General features: G+C 47.5%; 1 protein-coding gene across 1 annotated transcript; it reads left to right on the plus strand.

The window, feature by feature from the left end:
* Positions 1-14732: 14732 nt before the first annotated feature.
* On the plus strand, positions 14733-15883 carry LOC135384668 (uncharacterized). Its single transcript, XM_064613859.1, has 2 exons — positions 14733-14850; positions 15396-15883. The coding sequence occupies exons 1-2, from the start codon at positions 14733-14735 to the stop codon at positions 15881-15883; spliced, it is 606 nt and encodes a 201-aa protein (XP_064469929.1).

Raw genomic sequence — 15883 nt, forward strand, 5'->3', positions numbered from 1 at the left:
TCGCCATGCCAGCACTGGACAGCTGTTTCGGCCTTGTTGGGCCTCGTCAGCAGTGCACAGGCAGGCAACGTTTGAGCGGGTGGCATAAGAAGGTCATGTAGCACGTGATATGCTCCCGTCAGGGTGAGAGACTCACGACTGAAAGACCAGTACAGAGACAGTGAAATATTTATATACAGAAAAAAGTAGCCAGATCTCTTTGGCTGCACGTAGTTTATGTGTTTGTTGCTCAAACGTCGCCATGCCAGTATTGGACATCTGTTTCGGCTTTCTTTGGCATGTTGTCTTCCGACATGGTAGAAAGCGCCCAAAAACACGGACTAGAAGAAGTCCGTGTTTTCTAGTTCGTGTTTTTGTGCGCTTTCTACCGTGTCGTATGCTTACCAACTAGCCCAACGTCGTTTGTTATTGCTGTTGTCTTCGGCAGTGCTCAGGCAGGCAACGTTTGAGCGGGTGGCGTAAGAAGGTCACGTAGCACGTGGGGTATATATATATTATTTTTTTTTTTGAAGCGACGAAACTCCCTACTCATCGTCTTAAAATAAAGTTGTTGTATATATTTTGAAGCATGTAGCTTGGTAGCAACGAGATAGGTTTGTAAAGTTGCACAGGTGAGGCATCGTTTTTCTTGGGAATGGAATCTGCTTTCGTTATTTTCCAGTCGCATAGAATCTGACCACTTTCATGAGTCACCTCGAAAAGTATTTGAAGGTAACGCGCAGGCCATTCCACGTAACGTTGCAAGAACGCATTATCTATAGCGTCGTGCCCTGAGCTTTGTCGTGTGTCAATTGTTAAGAGGAAAGCTACGATGCCTTGAAACGAAAATACTACATCAGCGACTTGAGGTATGTCTGTTGTAATCAAGGACTCCGTGCAGACACTATTATCGTGTGTAAACACGGACGGGAAATTGCAACATATTGCTTGCACTGAAATATTCTGCAATATAATCGCCGTCAGAAGCTGTGATTGAATAATCAGTGCAAGTCTCGGGCGCTATCTACCACCAGAATTTATTTGGTGATGACCTTAGAAAATTAGGAGGCGTTGAACTAAACAAAGTTGTCTTATTCCTTCGCATGAGATTCATGAATTCTCCACGCAATCCAGACAACCTGGTGAAATAGCGTTTATTTCCTGCCCGTCTCTTTTGGATGAGGTTAGTTCTACGCTTGAGATGAATTAGTGCCCGAGAAATTCATGGCTTCCCCTTCCAGAAGATAGCGGTGTCTATGTGCCAAAATCCTCCTCGCCTTCCTGCTCCAGAGAGGAGGAAAAGAGAGTTAGTGGTGCGCGCGAAGGTGTCGAAATGGCAAGCGGCGCTAGAGAGCGTTATCTGCTTGCAGGGCAGTGATATCAAAAGGAAGAACACATTCGGTAGTTTTAACACATCGGAAGCGTTCCACGGAAACAACACACACACACACACACACACACACACACAAAGCTGGCAAGTCAAGTCCAAGACCAGCAATGTGATGTCAGCCACTGCAAAGGAATCAGGTGCTTAGTGTACCCTGTTTACCGAACTGTTATCGTAAAGACGTTCAAATCTGCAAAATCTCTTGTAATCCTCCTAAACCTCCCTACTGAGCCGGTGCCACGATAATTAAACAAACGATGGTGTTCAGTGTGACGCCACTTCAGGTGTGGATTCGGCGCTCTATTGTGCAATCATGCACGGTGGAGGCCAATGCAGTATTCAGGGATCATGTCTTTAATAACCTTGAAGGAGAGCTGAGATGCAGGCTAGCTGGTTGTACATAATGGCAGGGAACCCCTAGACAAGAAAAAGACGTAATTCCACCTCCAACTCCAACGTACGAAGAGACGATGTGTTCCTAGCTATGTACCCGCTCCCCATTCATCATTTCAAACTAAAGTTGTTGCTGTTGTTCCTTGCTTCGGAGTTCCCCCCTTCCAGTATTAATCACAAAAATAAGTATATCACTGTGCTCTTTGGTGCACTGTCTAACGCGTACGAAATTCGATAGTATTATAGGGGGCGAAGGGTGGTCCTTACGCCGCATGATTTGCGTACGGTACAACCGCAATCATTTTTCAGACCATATGCACTATGCAGGCTGTTTCACCTAACGTGATAAAAAATTTTAACTGGGGACGTACTCGCCGGAAGACTGTGGGTTTTTCGTCAGTTACCTTCTGGAAACTTTGAAAACTGCCAAGGGTACCCAACTTTTTTTACACAAATATAAAGTCCTCCACGGATAACCACAGACCCAACAAAAAGTTTGCACAGTATCACAACAGAAATCGTCAAAAAAATAGTAAAAATTACGCTTTAGCCGCTCCTGCTTGATTGTCGCAAAGAACAGCGCACGGAAGATGCGCGGAGAGGAGGAAGTGTTCCCTCCTCTTTTGTTTACCTTTCTTTCTCCTGCTTTCACGGTAGTGGTGGTGCTGGTGAAAGGGATCGCCGTTGTCGGCCTCACGGAGGTGCTGGTGACAACCGTCTTATCACAAAGAAGGCAAAACAAATTAAGGCGGGGACACTTCCTCCTCTAGACACGCATGTAGTGGCCGGAAGTGAGGACGACGGCGACCGGCCCGCCTGCTGTTCGCTGGATGGCGCGAGGCTGCGCCTGGTTTGAAAAAGGAACTCGTGCTTCGCACTTCTTTGGGTTAGTTCCAAAGCGCTGGAATGAACGCCTTGACCCCAGCTCTGGCTTAGTCCGCTTCGCTATGGTGACCCGAACGTGATACCAGTAGAGAGGGGCCGAGAAAGAATCTCTCATTCGGGCACTACACACATTTCGCGCGCGGTTCTTTGCGCAAATCAAGCAGGCGAGGCTAAAGCGTACTTTTTGCTTTTTTTTTTTTTACTATTTCTGTTGCACAATACAAAAAGCAACACTGAAGCTTCCTTAGTTTAATATATGCAAGCTTTCGCGTGGGGGACCACGCTTCATCAGGTACAAGGTGTGAAGTTCGCCTATAAAAGTATATATAGAGTTTACCATCCACACACACTAGATCTGTTGCGATACTGTGCATAGTTTTTTTTGGGGGGTCTGCAGTTATCCGTGGAGGACTTCATATTTCTGTAAAAAAGTGGGGTTCGCTTGGCAATTTTCAAAGTTCAATTGACAAAAATTAATTTCCCGCAATTAAAAACCGTCCAAAGCATTCCTCAATAGTGGCAAAAGTTTTCAGAAGGTAATTGCCGAAAGTCCCACAATCCTCCGGTGAGTACGTCGCCAGTTAGAATTTTTTCTCACGTTAGGTGAAACACCCTGTATAAATAGACTGTAGATTTTAAGTAGGTATGTACTGTAATGGAGAAACCAGTTTGAAACATGTCGAAAACTGTGTCCAGTGTTAATCACCCTTGTACAAACATATCACAAACATCTTAGAAAGAAATTTGCGGACCGTCACGGCAAGTTTTGTGACATTTATTTTTCTTTGGGAATGGAACGAAATGAACGGCACAAAATTGAACAGTACGCTTAAACAATGTCCAAAGTTCATGCTACCTGCACTTCATCAAAATCAACAAAAGTACCGTACTTATTTGCAAGGTGATCGGTAATGGCTGTGTTGTCAGCATTGTAGTTTCTGAAATTAATGTAGAAGTGCTTTTTAGGATGAAGAGGCAGTGAGTGCAAGGAAAGAATATTCGTTTTGTGATCAGACAAACCGTCTGCAAGTTGGTGGGTAGTGGGATGGTATTGTCTATTAACGAGCTTAATATCATGAGATCCAACAGTGATGAGGCATTCGCTTGGCTTTTTGTGGGTTCGTTAACAACTTGTACTAAATTAAAATCTAACAGGGTATCTATAAGAATAATGAATGTACCCTAAAAATTCTGCTGTCAGGGTTTTCGCTGGACAGCCCGATTTGGAAAGGCAAGCATCAACGCTATGTCACGTACCCGCATCACGACATCATAGAACGCACACGACAAAACGCGTAAAGCTGAAGCTGTCTCAAACCGAAGCGGAAGAGCTCTCAACGTGATGCAACGACGTTTTCAATTTACTCCCAACAGTCCCGTGGGGAGGGTGTTAGATGGGAGGAGCAGGGTATCAGATTCATAAACTGTAGAAGAGAGATACAACCATACTGAAGGTGCAAGAGCAGTGAGAGGAAGACAGAAGACACAACACGAAGCGCTTGGTGAACATCACTGAGCGCTTCGCGTTGTGTCTTCTGGCTTCCGTCGATTGCTCAGGCACATTCAGAAGGGAGTTCATCCACGAGCTCGGCTGCATCTATGTCATTTTGTAGTTATCAATTAAAACGGGATCGTCCTGGAGGATATAATGGTTTTAAGAGGAGGTAGCTCGGCGGTAAGCAACATAGTCATCCGCGCCCAGATGTATAGTTGACTGAATTGTTTGAGGTAGATTGTTAATGAACAACAAGAACGAGATAGGACCAAATTTTCTACCCTGTGCAACGCCGGATGCTACTGTATGAAACCCTGAACATACGTCGTTGGCAAACGCTGACTTAGATTGTATGTTCAAGAAGGCAAAAATCCATGATAATGACGTAGATTCTGTTTTGAGCGGGCCTAGCTCAGTCAACCATGGGGAACGCGATCGATGGCGCCAGAGAGGTCAATATATATTCACATATTTGGAAGCGCTTATCAAGGTTAGCGTGGCGTCACGAGTGAAGGATGCAAAGTTGTGTCTCGCAAGGAGAATATTTGCGGAAACCATGCTTGCGCGGAGAAATAAGGGAATTGGTCTCCAGGAAGGGCACTACGTTAGAGTGAATATAGGGTGTTTATTTTTATCCTTTACAGAATTTTTATTAAAAAGTTATGTGAGCAGCACAGATGTCGTTTTTGCAGTTGAGTTATGCGGCCAGGCGGACACCCTCTGGAAGAGGACGTGTAACTACAAGAGGACTAATTACCTAAAATTCATTAATTAACTTTTTAATTAGGGAATTTTGGGCAAAAGCGAGATAGCCGAGCAGGAGACTATCTACGTTGAAAGCCATTCTGTCTCTTAAAAATTAAGAAAAGAGCGCGTGCCGTGAAATATCCATTGCTGAATATCTGTATGCAAGCGAGCCGAAACCGAAAAAGCGCGCCTCAAGAGCGCATCATCTACGCCGATGGAGTGTATCTGGGCCGAAAAGCGGATTATCTGTCCAGCAGATCGGCAACTACTCCAATCATCTTCATCGCTCCAAATCACGTGACCCTGTGACGTGGACTGAGCGCTGTGCTCCCTGTGTTCCCGGTCGCAGCGGTTTCGGTTCATTTGCATTTGCATTCATAATCTCACAATAAAGTTGTTGTTGTTGTTGTTTAGGTAATTAGTCATCTTTTAGCTGCATACTTTTTTGGAGAGGATATCCGCCTGGCCGTATAACTCAATCGCAAAAAAGACATATGTGCTGTTCGCATAGCTTTTTAATAAGAATTCTGTAAATGATAAAAATAAACACCCTGTATAATCTTCTCAATAATTTTAGATAACACCCTCGTTAGTGATATGGTCCGGTAATACGACAACAACAACATTTTTATTTTGGTGATGATGATTGGGATGTTTGGTCGCTTGATTGCCAGAGGCGATACTCTACCCCATTGCTCGCGATAATTTGGTTGATGGGCCTCACTGGGAGGACCCAAGTCGCACGTTGTCCAAAAAGGTTAGGAGTGATTTTAGGGCAGAGATTGGGCGGTAATTAACAGCATCCGTGACCTTTCTTGTGGATTGGGATGACTTTGCCAAAGCACCAATCATCTGGTACTTTAGCAATTAGTACTGATTAGGAACTTTTGGGAATCAGCACCGATGATGCCGAAATGTGCTTAGTACTTTTAAAATGTTTAGGAGTGACACCGTCCAAACGACAAGCTGACAAAATTGGGAGAGAGTGACGAGATTGGGACGGTTACCACCATCGGATATCTCAATGGAATCCGTGGACGAACATGAGGCATACGAGTACTCTGGTAATAGCCTCTGCGAAAGTTTGAAAGTACTTCAGGACATTGAACTAATGGGACGGCGTCCCTGCCATCGCGAAGCGATATAATGCGTACGAAGCCTATTATGAGGGCACTCACGGGTGAGGCCCTGTCGCGCATGAGGCGTATACTGCAGTCACTCACGGATGAGGCTTCGCCCTGCACGAGGCCCATTGTGAAGACACTCACTGGGGAGACCTTGCCGCACATGAGGTGCATAATGAGGTAACTCACGAAGGAAGCTTCGTCCTGCGTGAGGACTATTGTGGGGGCACTCACGGGTGAGTCCTTGCCGTGCATGAGGCCTGTTGTGGGGGCACCCATGAATGAGGCCTCGCCCCGCATGACGCCTTTTGGGAGTGCACTCTCGGGTGAGGCCTTGCCCTGCATGGCGCCAATTGTCAGTCTCACGGGTGAAACATTTCAGCTTGGCCAATGTGAGAGCCTAAGTGAGGTGGCAGAAGTGTAATTAGACAATCCTGGTTGACAGCCATTCTATTTCTTGAAATCCTGAACAGAGCACATACCTTGAAAGATCCATCGCCGAATTCAGCAACGCAAAAATGTCGAAATCTGAAACCGCGTGCCTCAGGAGCGCATGACCTTCGACATCGGAGGCTTATCTTGTCAGCAAAGCGGTTGATCTGGCCAGAAGATCAGCGCTTACTCCAATCATTTCGATCGCTCCAAAGCACGTGGCCATCTGTCGTGGAACGAGCGCTGCCCTCTCTTCGCTCCTGATTCACGCGGTTTCGGTCCTGGCTCATTTGCATAGCAAAATTCGGCTGTGGCTATTTCAACGTACGTGCTGGTTTCATGACTTTAAAAAAAATGGAATGGCTTTCAACCAGGACTTACTTTTGCCCGAGAGGCCGCAATTAAAAAGTCCATTAATGAATTTTAGGTATGTAATTAGTCATATCTGGTAGGTATCTTTTCGACAGTACAGTCACTACATACGCTTTCCCCCCCCCCCCCCCCCATTCACCTCGCCGCCGACAGTGGCCATTGGCCTTGAGGAATCACGTGGTGCGCAGCGTGCCGTCATCTTGGGGCTCTTTTTGCGCAGACGTGACTGTTCTCTTCCCGAGTTGTGTTTTGCGTCCAGAAAGCCGCAAAAGCTGCAATATGCCGTGCTGCGCGGCGCTATATTGTAAAAGCAGCACTGCCAAGGGCCATATGAGGTGCACAGACTTCCTCTCGGAAACAAGGAAGAATATTGTGTCGCGGCGTGGCTCCACATCGTGAATTGCAAATCCTTTTGCTTTCCACAGAAGCCCTGCAGCGTGTTTGAAAACCCGGATGGAAGCCCCAAGACAGATACGATCATTGAAATTTCAGAAACAATAAAGCTTTTTCTCGCAGTCACAGAGCGCTCTTCAGTGGGTATTGAAAGCAATGTTCATTGAAAATCACATATGTGATGCCATTTCCCCGGGGAAATATCAAGTCAAATGGTAGAGTGCACATGCTTTTTGCAGTGTGGGCGGTTTATCAACGTGTGTGTGTTTCACTGGCCGTTCAAAACATCGCCGTATGAGCAGTCAAATACTAGACACGCGAACAGAAAAGCAGTTGCATGCACTGCAGACTATTAGGAATAAATAGAAGTAAATATAGTAAAACTTCCATAGTCGGACACCTCGCTACCTCGGATAACCCCCCATGTCGGACAAGATTTCATTGCACCGACGGGCTCACATTGAAAATGCATGGGGACGAAATTCTCTATGTCGGACACCTCCCTATCCCGGAAGTATAGGACAGGGTTTTCCCTGCTAAGTCGAACAGAAGCCTGGCCAAATTGTCTCAATCTCAGCCTATCTTCGCACCGAAAATACCCAAAAAGAGCCAATGTCCTTGACTTTCACCTTTTTTCTTTCCTATACTGGTATCTCCATTTTGTTGTTTTAGTTTTTGGAGTCCAAAATGGGGTACTGTCAGTCTACATTGTAACTATTCTTTAGTGTGAGCACTTGTATTCGGTATGTCTAGAGCTGTACGTGCACTGCACCAAGGCAATTAAAAGTGGGCTGACGCTTCAGAGACAAGTCCTTGAGCTTAATTCCAAGTGGGTTTAAACTCTTAAGCAAGCGGCATGCTGCTCGAAAAGCTCCATAGGTAATGCCATTGAGTGGAATCCGCACGGAATTGAATCTACCAAAATCAGCAATAGTTATCAGTGAAGAGTGGGTAAGAGGCCATGGCCATGAATTGAAGAGGGGGGACATTTCTCGCAACACAGCTATGTTCTTTTCAATTTTTTGTTTCTCTTATATGTTGTTTCCCTTCGCGGGTGTCCAAGATAGGGAGGTTTCACTGTAGTATTAATTAGTAGTATAAATAATAGTAAACAGAGTAAGTAGTATTTGTCGGTATGGCGCAGTGTTTGCGTACGCTTATTGAAGTCCTAACATCAACGCTCGCGTTTGCAACGGCAGCTTAGTCGCTCCGTAAAAATTAGGTTATATCAGCTGTCGTGTGCGCACACTACGCAGTGGAATTCGGTAACATGAAGTTTGACATACAGAAGGAACGGCGTAAAGTTCGCGCGGAACGATGATAGCTCGTACTTTGACAAATTTCAATGTCGAGACGATTCCTTACGACGATTGTACACGTATCTTTCACCGTAAGTATTTTCAGCATTAAATGAAGCCTAATACACAGGTAACAGCATCGCGTATGAGTAATGAACTTCCTACACACAGCGACGAAATGAAGCAACGTCACCGCGCAGCAAACCGAAAGTGGAGCTGCGCCGCGGCGCTGGGAGACGTACGCTACAAAATGGCCGCCGTGTTTGCCCGCGTTCCTCAGGGAGCGTTTTCTTATTCAACTCTGGCAGCTCCGAGTTACTCTAAGCGGGCAAAAAATTCGCGTTTTTCACCAAATCAACGCCGCACAGCGGTGAAACTCGGGACTAGCCGATCCAGGTATGCACGGCCGGCCCCGCGTTCTTCTTGCAGAGAAGTTGCCGCTTTTCACATGGGTCGCTGAGCTGCACCTGTATTTTGCTGTGAAATCATGGATGAAGGAAACAGACAACGACCAGCAAACCAAACGACTTTTGTTCTGTGCCACAATGCGACTCTGCGCGCCGAAGGGGCAGCAGTTTGTCTCTCCGCGTTTTCTTCTTTCCACACATGGAATACCGCTTACTTCGACGCATCCTCGGAGGAGATGGGTTGAGCGACTCAATATCAGCAAACCTGTTACACCAGCACTGATTGCGTGTATATGGCAGAGCTCTTGGAACTGTACTACCTGCGTATCTGATGAACGTCCTTTCTTTCTCTTTCTTATTATATTATTATTATTTATTTATTTTTTTTTTGTGAAGCACACTTCTGTGCAGCTCACGTCAGGAAGGGAAGCAAAACATTGTCTAGGCAAAACAGAAGAAGTTTGTTTCAAACTTGAGTAGCTATTAAGTGTAAGAAAGTGCAAGGGATACCGCGAAAACGTATACCAATTCACGTTTGCAACTGTGCATTTGAATCAGCGCGCCAAATCACTTGGGAAAGAATGCAGAAAGAATGCGACGTTTCGCTAACGTTTCCCAAAAACATGCGCACCAGTGACACACGGGTGTCGCAATATTACCCTGTAGATTCTAAATTACATTCGTACACGCGCTACACATTTAGAAGATCGTATCCATAAGAGAGCATCAGCACAGATGTCGTGTGCCTGCATGTCTCTGACTTTCCTGCAGTACAGGACACTCGCTGCTTGCTATTTCGGCCTCGCAACCGGTAAACGTGAAATTCACCTTCACGAAGTGTGGTTGATCCAACACACCGGAACTTCGCAAATAATATGCTACAACTATAGCATTCTCTTTGGACAACTCGGTTACGCTACAAGCAGTATATGAGCAGCGTTTAATACTCCTTCGCCTTCAACGCATGAAGAATCAACATTGCAGTTTACAAATCTCAAAATCGAAACTAAGCGACAACCTGGACACGTCCGCCATGTTGGAGTTTAGATGCGCCACCTACAGGTCATGCAAAATGCGAATAGCCCGAGTAGGCCAGGGTAGCAGAAATGAGGTCATAACTCTGCTGGGAAAAATAGACAGGGTTGACCCTGGTAACAACCCTTCTCGACTCTGCTACAAAGCAGAATAAGCTAGGGTTGTGACGTCACGCGCGTGTGGCCTTGTCGTCTGCTACACACGACAGTTGGTCTTCTTTAGCTTGGTCATAACAGAGATTTGAAAGCTTTTCGTTTAGCAAAAAATTTTCCAGCGTTATCTCTGTGACCGACCTACTGGAAGATTACTGCCAAGATAGAAATTTGAATACGAAATGTAGAGCACTTTCAAACCGTGCACAGCGTACCCGCATCTGCATTAAATAGGGCCTGTTTTTTGTTCAACTGGAATTGCAACTACTTTGCAATACTGTAGGCTAGGTTATACAGCAAGTGGTTCTTATTCATACGCTATGATTATTTTTGAGGACCTGATCTCACAGAAATTCACGGCCTTTATGCTTAGCAGGGCGGACGCGCCGGCACAGTATGTTGGAGTTTATTAACATATTAGTTCAAGTTGGGTGTTTGCGTTTGTTATCCAGGTTAGTCTGAGATCGCTGTTGGCAATTTCCCTGGCGTGACTGCATTTTCGGCGGCTTATTTTACAATCGGAGGACCACAAAACATTTATGTCCAGCAGTTTATTTTGCAACAGAGATATCGACCACAGACTTTTTCTAACCAAAGAAAATGACCAGGTAAACAATTATAGAATTATTGCAGAATTGTTACAGTTGGTTACAAAATGAACATCATATGGTTGTGTGAAACACATAAAAAATAACTTTTATCGCCGATTTCTTCAACGTGATCCGCCATGTGTGCTTAGGAGGTGTCATGGTCGTCTGCCATCTCACTCCAAAATAGGGCAACAGACCGTAGTCTTGCTCTCCCGAAGTGTTGGGCGAAAAGTGTATGTGTGGGAGGATTCTGTTTATAGAGGACATTGTACAAGTGATCCAGAGTCTTGGGCTTACGGTTGTCAGAATCAATAACTCAGGTGGACTTGGGCCGACCGTGGGATTGTTTAAGAGAACAGCACGTTGTCCCTGTGTGTATCCACTATATCTTCCCCAGGTGCGTAATGGGAACCTATCTGCGCGCTCTATGTCTTCCTCCCCCGAGGAACATAATAAGAAGCCTGTAGACGCTAAGGCGCCACACATGGAGCAAGTGCTAAAAACAAAGAGGGAGAAAGAAAAGAAAACCTCGGGGGGTGTATAGGGGGATTGACATTGAGATGGTAGTTGGCAAGGTGTGGCCGCGAACTAAGGACGGCTGAGGTCGTAGTGCCGACTCCGGACTTTGTGTGTGAGAACTCTGCGATGCGATGGGCTGAGTGAGAACATCGCACTGGAGCCGTGTGCGGCTGTGGACTTTACAGTCATCAAAGAAACCGCCAGCGCAAGAGTGCCGTGACCCGTCATCGTCGACCGTTCCACTGGAGGGACCCAGCACCCGACTTCACAGGAGTCCGACAGATATGTATCATACCAGTACCGTTGCACTGATGTCGTTGTTAACATTTGTTATATTTCCCAGTAAAATGTTGCAAATGTCGACTCTTTGCTAGCATCCCAATTTTCTTCTTACCGAGGTCCAAATTACCTGCATGATGTGGCGTCACTGCCGGGAAACTTAAACTAAGAGCGGACTGGTCTGTTCCTATACTACGCCATCCCCTTCGGAGTTCGTGACGAACCTGACCACATTCGTGACAGGAGGCAAAGACACTTCGGCGGTACAGTCTGGTGCCGGCGAGACTATATCGTCCCCCCCCCCAAAAAAAAAAGCGACCTGACCCAACCTAGTCTAACCTTACCGAGGTGCGCTAACCTAATCTAACTTGACGCTTCCTATATTTCACAAGATCGCAACCTCCAAATCCGTTAGGCTCAGCAAGGCCGCGGTTCTCCTGCTGTAGAAGTGATTCAGGTTGTGTTATTCAAACGCATATAAGAAAAGTTCTAGACCACATAATTTTATGATTCTTATATTTCCTCTTTCACTCGCATATATGCGGTATTTACCTTTCAAACGCTTTCATTCATTTTTAAAACCTAATGGTCCCGATAACGAACTACACCCTCGACTAATACTCGAGGAATGCAGGATTGACCACCATGTACATGCAACTTTTACTGAGGACTGCTTGCTGCACAGCAAGTAAAGAAACGGCACACACAGAACAAACGACAACACCTAAGTCCTAATAACACCCGATTTCATCTCGAATTCCAGAGAAAACAGAGACATATTGTTGTCCCCATTGGACCTTTTTCACGATGGCCTATGCGCATGCGTATGACCTTGAGACGCCGGAGAGGATTATCTCCGTCTTCACTAGATGGCGCACTATGGGGACGACAGAAGTGAGGACCAGTGGGGAGATCGCACGAATGGCGCGACCTTGTCGGCCCCACTATGGTTGCTAGAATATGTACCTGGTGTGAAGAGTGACCGCCATTCCTCATTACAGCATGCGAGCCTCGCTTGGAAGACGACCGCTTGGTGCGTTGACAGTCATAGCAATGCTAAGATGGAGCGACGCTGCTATTTGTATACGTTGTTGACGTGACAGGTTTCTCGACGACTTTAGCTTTTCTTTGCCGTATTCGTGCTTGTGCAAGACAAGGACGCCTAAGGCGGGCAGACCGTGCTCCACATGAACGAAGCAAACAAGAAATACCGCGCAAGGCACTGTTTTGTGACTGCTTCCACAAGTGGATACCGATCTGCAAAGGAAAAGCGTGCGTTGACAGTCATAGCAATGCTAAGATGGAGCGACGCTGCTATTTGTATACGTTGTTGACGTGACAGGTTTCTCGACGACTTTAGCTTTTCTTTGCCGTATTCGTGCTTGTGCAAGACAAGGACGCCTAAGGCGGGCAGACCGTGCTCCACATGAACGAAGCAAACAAGAAATACGGCGCAAGGCACTGTTTTGTGACTGCTTCCACAAGTGGATACCGATCTGCAAAGGAAAAGCGTGCGTTGTTTTCGGTGCCAAAAGACAGCGAGCTATTTGCCCAATGGCAGTGAAAGATTCCATGCAAAGACAAGGAACTGGAGCCCAATTCTGTGGTATGTGAACTACACTTTGACGAGCGTTTCATCGACAGGCATTACGTAGGACGTGTTGTGATAAACGGTGTTGTGCAAATTGGGAGGGAACGTCTCCGGCTTAAACCAGATGCCGTGCCCACGATTTTTTTCAAATTGTCCCTCTTACCTCTCTAAGAAGCTTCCACAAAAGCGTAAGGAACGTAACTCAGAGGTCTGTGATAAACAACCGCTCTGCAAAAGGCAACGCACCGACAACACTGTTGACATCGCCACTGTGCCCTCAGTGCATTTGAACAGAGGGAACTACGATGAAACGGATGTGCCTGACGAAACAAGTAACCGAACATCAGTGAACGTTGACGTAGCTGCATTAAAACTTCCATCTGATGCATGGATGCGACACAATTTTGGAGAAACCACTGTGCTCTCCACCTCCCTGTGTTGAACAAATCATGTACGATCTTCTAACCGAGAAACTCCTGATCATCAAGACAAGCTCTCCTGAGAAGACTATACAGTGCGCGAGGTATATGAAAGGGAAGCTTCATGACAATTGTGACATACACACCATAGAAGAGCTGCAGAATCTTCTCAACACGACACATGCACTGACGCTTTGCATGGATGTGGTGCAGTAGATGAGTTTGCCCCTGTCAATGTCAACAACTCAACCACTGTGAGTTTCAGAGACGGTCAAGCAATCAGCAAGAAATGCAGCCGGATTGTTGGAGAAAAAGGTAATATTCACCTGCCACTGAGGTTACACATTACGTTAAATTACACATTGCTATTGCTTACAGGAAGTGCATGTCTTCATTGCAAGTATGCAAGAAAGCTGCTGTTCACACAAAGGTGCAAAGCAGGAGGAAAAGTTGCACGTGAAGGCGTCACTCTTAGGATGATGAGGCAGCGCCTTATGCGTAGGGACAAGAAAGTACAAGGCGGCCATCGACACGGTCCCTCTGAGCGGCACGCTGGAAGACGAGCGCATTTTCTGGGACACCGTGACCAACGCTGTACAGGCGGCTACGACGGCTTTCCGTATACCTGCGCAGTTCTCTGCGGTGGACAGCGAATACGCTAGACTCCGTGCTCTACGTCGCCGTGCTGAGAGACGAGCCCGTCGCACCCAACTCCCTGCATACCAGCAAGACGCGCGTCGAATCCAGAAGGCCGTCCAGCTCCAGTTACGCAAGCTTGCGCGGGGCCGCTGGCGAAATTTTGCGTCCTCTCTCTCTCCCTGCACCCCATGACCCGGATCTGGAACGTAATGAAGGAACTCTCTTCTCCTGTCACACTCCGGCACCCATTCCGTGCCCTGTCCCTAGCCACTGCACGCACGGAGTTGGATATTGCTACGGAATATTGCGCTCGCCTCGCAGCCGATCCCTCAGCCGACCAACTATCGGCCCGCGGCATTCCAGTTGCTTTGCGTCGTCCGCAGAGCTGGCTTTGGATCTTCCATTCTCGTTTCTCGAGATGGACTCTGCGCTGCGGGACTCCCCCCAGCACACATCCCCCGGGCCGGACCAAGTCACGTATATAGCACTTCGGAACCTTCCGGATTCATGTCTCGGATTCATGTCGTGCTTGCCTCCTGCGGATGCTCAACGCCAGCTTGCAAAGGGGCGACGTCCCTCAAGTTTGGAAGACCGCTATGGTGGTCCTCCTTCTCAAGCCTGGCCAATCACCCCGCAACATTGACTCCTTCCGTCCGATTGCCCTTACTAGCTGCGTGGGCAAGACGTTGGAACGCATGGTGTTCCGCCGCCGGAGTTGGTACCTCGAGACCGTGCAATTCTTCCCCGAAGTAATGCAAGGCTTTCGGCAGGCTCGGTCGGCGATAGATAATGTTATCGACCTAGAGCTGAGACGCAGCAGGCAAGAGCTGAAGATCGCATGACTGGTGCCGTCTTCCTGGATGTAAAGAAAGTGTACGATAGCGTTTTCCATAGTGCCATCATCGCGACACTACAAGAAATGGTATCGAAGGCGCTCCCCTTCTCTGGATCCAGGACTTCCTGAGCGACCGCTTCTTGTTTATTCGGACCACTGAGGGGGACACTGACCCCCACCCTGTTAGCCGAGGCGTTCCTCAAGGAAGTGTGCTCAGCCCCCTGCTCTTCATTGTCATCATGGCCTCGCTTCCTGCAGTGCAGCCCCACCACACGCGTCTCACGCTATATGCCGACGACATCTGCTTATGGACATCTGCCGCTCGCCGCGACACCATTCAGCATCGACTGCAGGGAGGCTTAGATACTATTGTGCATTGGAAACACAGCCGAATGGGTTTCTTCGCTTCCGGTCGCGCTTCTAGGCATCCGCACGGCCCTGCATGCCGAACTCAATTGTTCCCCCGCCGAATTAGTCTATGGCACCACGCTTCGCTTGCCGTCGGAGTTCTACGCTTCCCAGACCACGCCTTCCCCAGGTGACTCGGCAGCCTACCTCGTTAAGCTGCAGCAAGCCTTCCGCTGCCTTCGACCTTCCCCGCCTCGCGAGCGGCACAACCAGTCTCCCTACGTCAGCCCCGACCTCATGAACTCCTCCCACGTGTTCCTGCGGACCGACGCCGTACGCAGGTCTCTGCAACCGCCATACACTGGGCCTCATCCCGTTCTCTCGAGAACCCCCAAGACCTCGATCATCAGGGTCAACGGCAGAGAGGAGACTGTCTCTAACGACAGACTAAAGCCGGCCCATGTTCTGAATCCGGACCTCTCTGCTGAAGCCTTGGCGAGTTTCTCTCCACCCTCGCATCCCCCATCCAGCCCTTCACCCAAGACAGTCACTTGGAGACTATAG

Source organism: Ornithodoros turicata, chromosome 2 (assembly GCF_037126465.1).
Source record: "Ornithodoros turicata isolate Travis chromosome 2, ASM3712646v1, whole genome shotgun sequence".
Lineage (NCBI taxonomy): Eukaryota > Metazoa > Arthropoda > Arachnida > Ixodida > Argasidae > Ornithodoros > Ornithodoros turicata.

Bases quoted from the DNA above. Each gene is read 5' to 3' on its own strand.
- LOC135384668 (XM_064613859.1), top strand. From the start codon at position 14,733: ATGGTGGTCCTCCTTCTCAAGCCTGGCCAATCACCCCGCAACATTGAC. The intron at 14,851-15,395 runs GTTGGTACCTCG...TCGCGCTTCTAG, and splicing joins CATGGTGTTCCGCCGCCGGA to GCATCCGCACGGCCCTGCAT.